Raw genomic sequence first — 12,172 nt, forward strand, 5'->3', positions numbered from 1 at the left:
CCCCCCCCCCCCAAAAAAGCCAGCTTCATTGGTCTGCCACCCATTCCTCTTCATCTTTTTTTTGCAAGAAATTCTTACCTGGGGTGGGCCTTGTAGGCACGGGTGCCTCTGTAGGGGAACCCGCGGGTCGGGAGGCAGTTCTTGGTGCACAGTCCCCCTCTATTGCCAGGAGCAGTAGAAAAGGAATGGGTGTGGCGCAGAGAGCAACGGCTGCCCATGGAGATGGTCCTTTGTGCCCCGTCCAGAGCTAGGCCACCCTTGTCTTGGTCCTCTGTTCCACAGACTCAGGAAATAGGTCCCCGCAGAGTAGGTGCTAGACAGTTTGCTGACATTCTAGTTTGGATGAAGTTTCAGGAGTATTCTCATTCCCACGTGGAGAGAAAACCACACTTGAAATCGTCCTCAAAGCTCAAGGCTCTGGGCTCTTCCAGAGATGATGAGGTACAACCATCTGGTGGGGTCTGCCTCAGCACCCCCAAAAGTGGTCAGGCCAATGTGGCATGCACATCTGAAAAGTAATGACTCCAGTGTGCTTTCGGACACACGGGGCATGTGGTGCCTGTCATCACAGAGCCACCGTCTTTACCAGGCCTGAGGGCGCAGCCTTGGGTTGAAAGGACATCAGAGGAGAGCTGCATAGGAAGCATCAGGAGACACGGGCCTCTGCCTGGTCCCTGGAGGACAGCGGCCATGGCTAAGTGGGAAGAGATGCTCTGGGCAGAGGGACCACCAGGAACAAAGCCCCTGCCCCAGCCCAGGGGCTTATTCAACAAGCTGGGGAGTGAGACTCGGTGGCCTCTCTGCTCTTAGGGTGCTAAGGAGACAGATGAGCACAAAGCTCATGCTGAATCCAGGAGTGTGGAAAGGCAGGTGAGACCACAGGAGGCCTCAGGACAGCCCCGGGTGAGCCTGGGTCTGTGGAGCAGCAGACCCTGGGCATCACCAACCTGCACTCAGCCAACCTCGGAGCTTCTCTCCCTTGCATTAAAGGAGGGTTCCAGGTGATTCCACTTGATCCCCAGGTTGGCTGATGCACCAAAACTCTTTGCCATATTATTTTAGTCTCAGGTGTCTCACCCTTGGAGAGGAGTTGCCACAAAGGTGGCAGTCATTGGGCCTTCTTCTTGGGCACTGATGATGAAGGCCTGGTCTTCTGGCCCAGCGAGGATGCATGGTGGGCAGATAGGAAGTGGTCATTTGGAGGAGGCCATCTTGTGCCATTTGTGAGAACCTGTACAGAGAGGGACATTGGTGTCCCTGCACCAGCATCATTCTGAGCTGTCTGTGTTTGTAAGCCCAGCCTTGGACAGAGTTCAGTTAAGATTCCTGGAACTGCAGTCCAAACTGTCCATGGTGTAAAATGCAGAGGTGACTGCAGTGTCTCTAGCCACCATCCAGATGGGCCGAGTCAGGGGTGTGACCTGCGTTTGCTGTTTGCATCTTTGGCTGATGCTCTGGCTACCAGAGGTAGCACCAGGGACCTCAGAGGGAAAAGCAAGAATGTGGACACCTGAAGATAAGTGCAGCCTGTGCGGGCCCAGCAGGTGGGGAGGGGAGCTTCACCAGGCCAGAGAGGACTTGGTCTCTTGTTGGATGAGAGCAAAGAAAGCAGCAGCCCCAATGCCATCCTCAGCCTCTGTTCAAAAGGCCCTGGCAGACCTGCATCGCCCTGGGCTTGACACCATGCACACCTTCTGGTAGCACCAGAGGATGCTCCCTGCCCCACTGCCGCCCAGATTCCCATGGGGAAATAGGAGAGGGGCCTCAAGGAGACCACCTCCGAACAGGAAAGAGGGCAAAAGCCAAATTCTTGGCTGTTGTTAGTTTACAGAGGAAGTTAATGTTTTGTTTTATCATCTTATCCCCTAAGTTCATATCCATTTAATGCTTTGAAGTATTTAATATTTGTCCATTTTCTTTTATAGGTTGAAGAGAGACCAGAGAAAGATTTTGCTGAGAAGGTATGGAATTTCTCTGTCAGCCTCTGCCATACGCTGTTCATCAACCTGGAGGGTCCCAGAGCTCCCCTTTGGAACTGAGAAGAAAACGTGTTGCTTGGTGTATAGTAAAGACGTTGGACAGTGCATGACAAGGCCAGGAGAGAGGGCCACCCCCGTGGCGTCACATCCCCATGGGGTCCCTGTTCACACGCCGTGTGTGTTGGACAATGGAGGCCCAACACAGCTAGGCCAGACAGAGCCCGTGGTGCCCGTGAGCACTCAGAGCAAACCTGCCATTCACTGTTGCTCCCCACATGCCCGCAGATGACCCCCCCCCCCATCGGGAAGTGGAGTTAGAGTGGGGCTGTGCGCCCTTGGGCTCATCGGGAAGGTGGGTTGTGTCTGCATCACGTTTACCTCACACTTTGCAGGGGTCTCGCAACATGCCGGGCTTGTCTGCAGCCACGCTGGCCTCCCTGGGTGGAACATCTTCCCGGAGGGGAAGCGGAGACACCTCCGTCTCCATTGACACCGAGGCATCCATCAGGGAGATCAAGGTAAGGGGCGCTCTGCCATGACAGGAAGGGGCCTTTGTGAAAATCCGTCTTCAACTAAAAGATGTGTTTGTAAAGCTCTGGATCTTTCTTCGAGCTCCTGTCTCCACTGCCTCCCCTAAAGAGTATCTCATAACAGCAAAAGGCAGTGCAGAAGGCGTCTCCTGACCCCATCTCACCCACCAGGGCAGACTGTGTGCCCACCCTCACGCCCTCGTTACCAGCCACGTGCTGTTGTTCATCTCTGGGTTCTGCTACGTTTTTTGGAGTATTTGGACACTTGCTTGCTGCTCACAGACCACACCAAGCCTGGCACACAGCCTTGCCTCTGAATGTCCCCTCCCTCTCTGTGGAACGCGCCCTTACGTTCTATTTATAATGTGCCCTCGCAGGCCTCAGTGTATCTTAGCGACTTTTTTCCACTAGAAGGTGGATATGACATATCCCTGGCATCGAGGACGGTGCCAGGCACTTGGTAGCATTCTCTGTGAGCAAAAGAGAAACAACCTAGTGGTATTTGTTCAAGTACCTAGGGCCATTGTGGCTGCAGGGGGGGCAGGCCAGGTAAGCAAGCTTGGTGTCCTTCAGAGGACAGAACCAAGACACCGGAGCTGAGGCAGCTGGGCTTGGCTTCTCCTGTGGAAGAACTTTATAATAGTCAAAGCTGGTTAAAAGGAGGCCTGCTCCCCTGGTGATGTCTGAGCAGCTGGATGTCGTTTGCCCAAGAGGACAGAGAAGGATTTAAGCATCCACTGGAGGCTGGACTGGGTTACCTTGAAATTACCTTCCAAAGTCTATGTATTATGAGTATCTGAAACCAGAACAGATTTTCTTTGGAGGGTAGGGGTCCTGGGATTGAACCCAGGGGCACTTTACCATTAAGGTATATCTCCAAACCCCCCCCCCTTTTTTTTTGCCAAGTTGCTGAGGCTAGCCTTGAACTTGTAATCCTTCTGCCTCAGCCTCCCAAGTCTCTGGGATCACAGGTGACTGTAGCCTCTCAGCACGTGGTGCCCGTCTCTCTCTCCTGGAGGTAAAGCTCTGCGCAGTCCTTTTTGTCTCAGCTCTTAGTTTGTGAGCACCGACCGTTCATCCGTCCAGCAAACTAGACTTGCTGAGAGTCTGGCTCATGCCGGACGCTGTCCCAAGCCCCAGGATTTGGGGGGTGAACGAGACAGGCAGGCAGGCATGAAGCTCCATAAGAGCAAGTGTTGCCGACTCCTGCGCCTAGCACCTTGCTGTGTCCTGCACAGAACCAGGTCTCTCAGTGCCTGGATGGATTGCTGAGTAGGCGGCAGAGTGCTGGTGCTATTTCCAGAAGTTCCAGTTTTTAAAACTATAACATCAGAAAAGGTACACCCAAATTTTATAAAATAGTGTAAAAATATGAGACATACCTAAATCTTAATCTTTATAAGATTGATGTTTATCTTATTTTCCCTTAACATTTCAAAGAGAAAATGTACACTCAGGCCACCCGAATAGCAGACGCTGCTCAGGCGCCTGAGCTTGAGGTGTGTGTGATCTCTGCTGATTTTTCTCTTTGACGTCATTTGCCTACTGTGCCATTTCCCCCAGGAACTCAATGAGTTAAAGGACCAGATTCAGGATGTAGAAGGCAAATACATGCAAGGACTGAAAGAGATGAAGGTACCAGTTTACAGAAGGGTGGGCTCACGGTACTAACCCACCCTAACTTCAGAAAATCCCACAGAAGAAGTTCCAGGTGCACGCCCAGTCTGAAGAGGCCCAGGCTGTGGATGAGCTTGGAGTGGCGGGCGTGCCCGCGTGATGTGTCCCCTTCTCCCAAATGCTCAGCGTCTGAACCCAGTGTCAAAGGTGCAGCGCCCCAGTGGGAAGGCCACCCACACAGCCCAGTGGCCTTGCGCTCACCACCCTACCCCAGACTTGCACCCCATCTCTCATTTCCCTCTGGAACAGCAGAGTGTGGGGAATGTCCTTGGTTCCCTTTGCTTTCTGAAGTCCTTACACACAAATGTGCTTCCCTTGATTTGCTTCTCAGAACATCTGGTGTCCACCAGCAGGGCCATCCTAACACGCATGCCTTTGAAGCATCCGGACTGTTTGCATGCCGTGTGGTCACAAGTGAAGCAGCAGCCAAATCTGTGTCTGAGTGTGTGCACGCCCCTTTCAGAACGGGGAGTTACTTCACTGTGCCCCAGGAGACTTGGTTGCCCTGTCCCTTGACAGTAGGTGAGAGGTTCCATAGAGGCGTCATCCAGGAGTGTGACAGGCAGACCCTCCGGGCAGCTCAGGGCAGTCAGGATGAAGCCAGGGCTGGTAAATCTGTTACTTCCTTTTTGGCTCTCAGAAAATTGTCTAAATCCAGTGTCAAAGGACACCAAACAAAGGAAGCAACACACGTCACATGACCATTCCTCATTCTCTTTATTGCCACCTCTATTTCCTCCAAAGGGAGGAAATCAAGACTCTGGCTTTTGACTCAAGTAAAACGGGAGCGAGGGGAACCACTGTTCTGCCCACAGCGTTGCCCTGTTTGACCTGCAGGGCTCCACCAGCGCGGCCCTCACGCAGCTCCGCCCGGCACCCTCTGCTCCGGGCCACGTGTCCCCCACCTCTGTCTTTAGCCCTGCGCAGTTTGCACCTGGTGACTCCACCCTCTCTCTGGCAGCACCTTCCCACAGTCATGTGTTGGGACCTGCAGGTGCGGTGGGGAGCTCCTCTTGCTGGCCTCTTTCCCTGGGCTGGGATGAACTGTGTCCTTCCAGGACTTTCCCAGTGAGACTTGTCTGCCTTGTTTCGTTTCCTGATGGGTCAAAATCTGAGTTACTGTTAATCGTTTCCTGGTGCGTGAGGCAGAACTAGGGTGACTGCATTGCTTGTGGTGGGGTTTAGTCTCCCCCAGCCACTGGCTCTTTCCCAAATTCCAGCCACATGTCTCCAGGGATGACTTTAGGAACCTGTTGAGCAGCCCTGACACCTTGGTGGGAAGACTGGCTGCTCCCCTGAGCGGCCCCTGGCTTGCACCCTGTGTTCCTCCTGCCCAAATGGGAAGAGAGTCAAAAATAAATCGTCTGCACAATGAGAACTTGGTCACCTTGAAAAGGGGGATTTCCGTGTGTGGAATTGCCATGTGCTTCTCACTGTGACACATTTTCTCTAAGAAATGACGTCTACACTAAAGGCTGAGTTTTGGTGTTGCTTTTTTTTTTTTTTTTTTTAAAGAATACCAAATTAATCTTTGTTTTGACTTTCTTATCACAATTTCAAAACTATGCTCCGGTTTCTGCAGGACTCACTAGCAGAAGTGGAAGAGAAATACAAGAAGGCTATGGTTTCCAATGCCCAGCTAGACAACGAGAAGACCAACTTCATGTATCAGGTTGACAACCTGAAGGACACGCTGCTGGAGCTCGAGGAGCAGCTGGCTGAGTCTCGGCGGCAGTATGAAGAGAAAAGCAAAGTAAGCTGTGGTGTGTACAGGGCGCAGCGCTGGCCGGGGCTCGGGGGCTGTGAACGGGCTGCCAGGGGCCCTAGAAACTCCAACAGCTGAAGACATCCCGTGCTCTTTGCCAAGTGCCTTGAAAGGTTGGCTGTCATTTCAACACGTAAAGCAGAGGCAGTTTTACTAGGGAAGGTCGTTGTTTTGCATGGAAGGTGCTATCCTAACCATGGATAAGCGTGCTTGCAAAAGAACCAACATGCTTGGAAAAGGCACAGTTAGATGATTCCATTTTCCTATTGGCACACATTTTCTGTTGCTTCTCAATACCATAGAGAAATAGTTAAAGGTATCAAAGGTGTTAAGAAAATCGTATTTATTTTTGGCTGATGGGGAGACATGGTTTCTCCATTTAAGAATTAAATACCTTTATTTAAGCTCAGAGAAGAGTCTTATTTGCACTTGCACTAAGAACCACTGGGATTGGTTTGCTGTTAACTTATGTTATTGGCATCAGCCTGTTAAAGTTAATGACAGTTGACCTACTGGGGTAGCGGAGCCCAGCTGTTCTTCAGGAAGAAGGAATACTTGGGTTCTGTTTGTTTCAGTGGTACCAGGGTTGAACCCAGTGATGCTCTATCACTGAGCTACATCCCCAGACATTTTTATTTTTAATTTTTGAGACAGGGTCTAGCTAAGTTGCCCAGGCTGACCTTGAACTTGGAATCCTCCTGAGTAGCTGGGATTATAAGTGTGCAATACCACACCCAGCTAGGAATACTTGGTTTTCCTATTTGTAGGAATTAGGTGGTTTATCAAACCCTAGAATGTCATCCAGTTCTTTGGAGAGTATTCTGAGATGAACAGAGAATTTAATATGTGAATGTCATCGTCATCTTTTAAACTGATCGTATGGTCAGAATCCCAAGTATTAAAACCAAGGTCCCATCACCAACTCAAAGGCCTACTTCTTTGCCACAGGATCATGTTAGAAGCTAAAAGGAATTTTGCACACAGTTCCTGACAGCCGAGCTCTGAGAGTGTCTCATGAGGCCTGAGGACATGGTGGGGGTGAACAGAGGCGTGCTGTGGGCCCCAGTGCTGGCAGGCACGGTAGAGCATTCAAACCCTAGACCACCATCCTTCAGGCCCCATGAAACGGAACACAAACCCTCAAGCCTAACTCCAGAGAAGCTGGGTGGTGCTAAAATGTGCTCCCAAGATGGGGACAGGGTTTACAGGAAGGCCCTTGTCACGTAGCAAGGAACCAGCCACCCCAGGCTAAAGAAAGAGGGTAAGCAGATGCTGGCAGGGCTAGCAGAAGCCAAGGTTGACCCTTCCCAAACAGCCTGCCTACGCAGATCCAGGGACGTTAGTAGTGGTTGTGCCACTACTGTTGTGGGCTGCAGAACAGAAAAGCCATGTGACCCGGTCCCTGGACCGGGCCTCGTGCAGGGGCTGGACGCGGGGCAGGGTGCCCTGCAGGCGCTGTGCTTGCCCCCACCACCCTCTCCTGCCTTGTCTTAGGAGTGGCAGCTCTGGTGTGGAGTCGGCAAGGAGGCTGCTCGGATCCCCTATTTCCACGGTGATTTGCTTTTCAAATCGGGCATCATTTTCTCCTGGCCCTGTGCAGGGCTCCTCATCCCAGCTCCACATGGCCCTGGGGACCCAGAGAGGAACCAGGAAGCTGCGAAACTCCTCAGGTTGACTTTACAGTCTTCTGAGGGAAATGCGTGGGACGTGCTAGGGTGACAGAACAGGCCTTTCCTCCCTGCAGGAGTTTGAGCGGGAAAAGCATGCCCACAGCGTACTGCAGTTCCAGTTTGCTGAGGTCAAGGAGGCGCTGAGGCAGAGGGAAGAAATGCTGGAGGTAGGTGGCAGTTTCCTTTCCTTTTGGAGTTGGAGCATTTGTTGGTTTTAGCTCAGACTGGTTCAGACTGACTCAGACTGGCTCAGACGGGCTTCCCTCAGGCCAGAGCTGCGCCTCAGTCTCTCACAGTTCTGGAGGCCTCCCACTGCGGCCTTCTTGCTGTGTTCTCACATGGCAGAGGACACTCATCCTGTCAGATCAGGGTCTCACCTGCCTGACCTCATTGAGTACCAGGGTGATGCTAAAGGGAAGTGCCTCTCATGGGTGAAGATTCTTATTCTCTTGGTGGTGGTGTGCTTGTTTGGGGACATGTGGTAGACAGAACAGTGCCCCCCGGCGCCCCCCACCCCCGTCAAAGACGCCCACATCCTGATCCCTGGAGGTTGTAGGTGTGTTGCCTGACACAGCAGAAATGACTAAGGTAAAGGCCTTGGGGTGTTAACCAGGGCCACTGCTGGGTCTGATACGATCACAAGGGTCCTTGCAAGGAGAGGCCAAAGTAGGGGACGTCAGACCCAAGCAGGGAGTGGAGTGATGTGAGGAATAGCCAAGGCCAAGGAATGTCTAGAAGGGTTCTAGAAGGGGAAAAAAGAAAGACCATCTCCCCTGGAGCCCCCAGGAAGGAACACAGGCCTGCCCCTACCTTGATTTTAGCCCATAAGACTCACTTTGAACTTCCAGTCTCCAGAACTGTAAGAGAATAAATTGATATTGTTTTAAGCCATTTAGTTTGTGGTGATCTGTTACAGCAACAAGAGGAAACTAATACAGTCATGTACCACATGACATTTCAGTCAGCAGTGCACCACAGGTACAACCCTGGTCCCACAGTGTCTCAGCTAGTGTCACTGTAGCCATCTTGCTCTGTGGCAGCCCACTCTGTGGCATTTGCACAGTGAAGATGTCATCTCACAATACCTTTCTCACACTGAACCCACGATGTCCGGCAAAGCACAACTATATGGGGTTGGGTTTTAATTTTTAAGTTAATCGGTACTTTAACTGGTGACTTTGGGGTGAGGGTTCACCATGGCAGGTTTTCTCCCTGTACTTCTTAGAGCTGAAAGTAAAGCAAGGGAAAGCCCTCGGACACCGGTGAGCTCAGGGCTGATGAGGTGGAAACGCCCCTTGTGGACTCAGCTGTCCAGGCTCTCCGGGTATCCAGCACCAGGCCCTTCTTCCTGCTTGACACTTTACCTGCTTTCTTTCCATCTGTTCCTTTCCTCAGGAAATCCGACAGCTACAGCAGAAGCAGGAGAGTTATATCAGGGAGATTTCTGATCTTCAGGAAACGATAGAGTGGAAAGACAAAAAGATAGGGGTAGGATTCTCAAGTTGAATTGGGCAAGCGGCTTAGCAAACAGTTATTGCAGAATGTTTGGTTTGCAAAAGCTTGTGTGGGTGCATGCAACCCCCGTGTGACACAAAATTAGGAACAGAGTTCATGCACTAACTTAGCAAATTGATAGTAACTAAGATTTGGAGTTGACTGCTTTCCCTGGCTGCATGGTGAGGGGCCCAGGACACGGTGAGGGAGGCCTCTGGGCACTGCCTGGAGGTCACACCTCTCAGAGGTCCCTGCTTGGCCTTGCCTGGGTTTTTTCTCAGAAGGGTTTAAGGAAACTATGGGTAGCAGGAGCTGCACCCCACATAGTTCTACATCGAAGTCTCCCCAGGGTGGCCTCCTGAGACCCACTCCCTCTGCAAAGAGGCAGCCCACCCACGTTCAGCAGTGACAGATAGGAAGACAGGGACCCCACAGAGCCATAGTCGCAAAGGGCTTCTAAAACATAGCAGTTCACATGACCCAGCCCTGATAAAGGCCTAGCGGTGTGTGACCATGTGTCTGCAGGTCCACTGTGTGAACTGCACCCTGGCTGCACTTTACACACCCAGCAGCACTTAGCTAGGAGTGCCTGTGCACAGATGCATGTGTTCAGACTGCTTTACTTTTATCAGGGACAACAAACACCCATAATCTATGTGTAAAAATGACGGAAGAGTTCCCATTTGGGGGCTCTTCAGCACTCCTCTTGGTTCTTTGTTTGTCCCTCTGTTAAGTGAACACATTGCTCGTGGGGACTTCAACACCGTGCGAGTGCAGGCCGAGCTAGCACTCGAGGCCATGAAGCCGCCTCTGGTTTCCACGAGCATGCTCGTGAGGTTCCAGAAGCTAGCACCCTGCGCCCGGCCATCGCACAGATGCTTGCTGCCTGTTCTGTCTGCTCCTTAAGCATCTTTCCATGTCTGGGCTGGTTAGTGTGTGGACGGTAGAGCCGCCTTCTCGCTGCTGCTCCTGAAGTAACTGCTCTTCTTGCCTGTCTTCTTTCTCTCTGCTCCGCTGCACACTCAGGCCTTAGAGAGGCAGAAAGAGTTCTTTGATTCCATAAGAAGCGAACGAGATGATCTTAGAGAAGAAATAGTCAAGCTGAAGGAGGAATTGAAGGTATGAAGTCAAAGTCTGTTTAAAAATACCCCGGTGGCAACAGCCAATTCTGGGCTTCTGTGACTGTGTCAGCTGTGTCTATACTGTGACATTGGTGCACGCAAGGCGTAGTTTCACTGCCCTGAGGATTCACATGTGCAGATTGGGGTCATTTGGTGCTCACAAGCACAAGTGATCTTGGGAGGAGCTCAGGTTTTCAGCTCTGGGTGGTTTTTTTTTGTTGTTTTTGTTACCTGAGTTTTCCTCATACTCATTAGTAAGCCTTCTAGAATATTCCTCCAGGTTGGAAAATGTATTTGTGTCCTTGGAATAAAGCCTCCCCTCATAGACTTCTCCTGATGAGCAGTGTCTGGGCTAAGTGGTGGGGTTAGGCCCATGCTTGAGACCCTGAGACCCTCCTGGTCCTGGGAGAAGGACAGCCCACATCCTGGACACCATGTCAAGGGACCTGCAGCTGCTGGCTTGAGACAAGAGTAGAAGCCCAGTGGGCAGCATCTGGGGGGGCTCTGGAGTGCCGCAGGAGGGAGTGTTGAACAAGGCATGGCCCTGGTGACACCTTCAGTGTCAGGGACATGTCAGTGTCTGCTCTTAAATTCCCTGGTCAAAGCCAGAGCGATGAACCCGCAGGGCACAGGCCTGAGTCAGGTGGCCAATGATGCTCCTCAGAGGCTGTGCGCGCAGCATCGGGGAAGAGCTGTGAGGCAGCGGGGCCGGCAAGTCAGGACCCCAGGGCTGCCAAGCGTCTCTCCGTGTCGTGGACATGCTCATTCTTTTGAATGCATGCAGCATTCTGGACCCCTTTTAACCCCCCCAGCATGAGTCTCATTCCTTCCAGAACACCTGAGCAGGCCTTTCTCTCAGGGCTGTGTGGCTGAGGGGCACTTCCCAGGGACGGCTTGGTGTGCCACTTATGGCAGCTCAGGGGCTCTTATGCCTGGTTTAAAGGATCCCTGTTGAAAGTATCTTGTCACCAGAAAATTAGGTCCCAGATAGGAGCCCAAAGGAGGCAGCATGTGGAGGAAGCCGCCACAGACTTGTGTGTTGGTGGAGCACTTACAAGCGTGGTGCCCAGGCACCTCTGCATCCCTCTGGAGTTTCCCTCTCCAGGAAAAATACTTTCCTTGTTTAAGATCATTAATAAAAAAAAAGTTTTAACTTGATATTTCTGAGTATTACAGTGAGCCTGTTTTTGTTCCCAGAAACATGGAATAATCCTAAATTCAGAAATAGCCAACAATGGAGAGACTTCAGATACACTAAACAATGTTGGGTACCAAGGCTCCACCAAGATCACTAAAGAGGAGTTAAATGCCCTCAAGTCGGCCGGGGATGGGACACTGGGTAAGTATGCGTTCCTGATCCCTTCATCTTTCAATCAGCATTGGCTCACATTCCATGCATTTTTAGAATTGAAGCAATCGTAACTGATCAATTAACAGTCACACAGCATGCCATTTGTTCTGTCACGTCATGGTAATTTCCTGCCAATCAGTGTGAGGGCCCACACGCGTTGTCTGGCATGCACCTCCTCCAGCTTACCACAGTGGCTCAATCCACGTACCTCTGCGTCTCAAAGCTGTGAGTGTAAGGAGGGACCAGCACTGGGTGACCGTGCTCTCCTCAAATCTGTGCCAAGTGTGGCTTCAACCTGCTTCGTTATGGAGCTATCAGATCAGAGCAGCGGAGGCTGCAAAGCAGGTTAGGTGGCCGCAGGGGCCTGCCACGCTGTCACAGCCTGTGCCCCGCTCAGCGTCCCGCAGGCACGAGGGGCACACGGAGCACACACGGGTTGTGGGTCTCCACCCAGCTGGGTGGGGGGCAGGCAGTCCTGGGTGGTGGGTGTGGCCAGGGTGTAGGAGGCCTTGGTCGAGCATGCTCCTTCAAATGCCATGCCCTTGCTTCCGCACGAGGATCAGGTGGTGGAGTCCAGTGGATCAT

At 52.0% G+C, this 12,172-nt stretch overlaps 1 protein-coding gene across 39 annotated transcripts in view; it reads left to right on the plus strand.

Annotated features, from left to right (window-relative positions):
- The window catches only part of Lrrfip1 (LRR binding FLII interacting protein 1), a 71,570-nt gene that overhangs the window by 45,212 nt on the left and 14,186 nt on the right, over positions 1-12,172 (plus strand). For 27 of the 39 annotated variants that reach the window (XM_048808815.1, XM_015481636.2, XM_048808842.1 and 24 more), the window contains 8 exons: positions 1,926-1,961; positions 2,372-2,497; positions 4,073-4,144; positions 5,769-5,939; positions 7,696-7,788; positions 9,017-9,109; positions 10,142-10,234; positions 11,434-11,575. In XM_048808815.1, the coding sequence (XP_048664772.1) occupies positions 1,926-1,961; positions 2,372-2,497; positions 4,073-4,144; positions 5,769-5,939; positions 7,696-7,788; positions 9,017-9,109; positions 10,142-10,234; positions 11,434-11,575 (826 nt within the window). The remainder of the gene's footprint in view (positions 1-1,925; positions 1,962-2,371; positions 2,498-4,072; positions 4,145-5,768; positions 5,940-7,695; positions 7,789-9,016; positions 9,110-10,141; positions 10,235-11,433; positions 11,576-12,172) is intronic. The other 12 variants (XM_015481644.2, XM_048808832.1, XM_048808841.1 and 9 more) reach the window with 5 other exon arrangements.

This window comes from Marmota marmota, unplaced genomic scaffold, assembly GCF_001458135.2.
Source record: "Marmota marmota marmota unplaced genomic scaffold, marMar, whole genome shotgun sequence".
NCBI classification, from domain to species: Eukaryota; Metazoa; Chordata; class Mammalia; order Rodentia; family Sciuridae; genus Marmota; species Marmota marmota.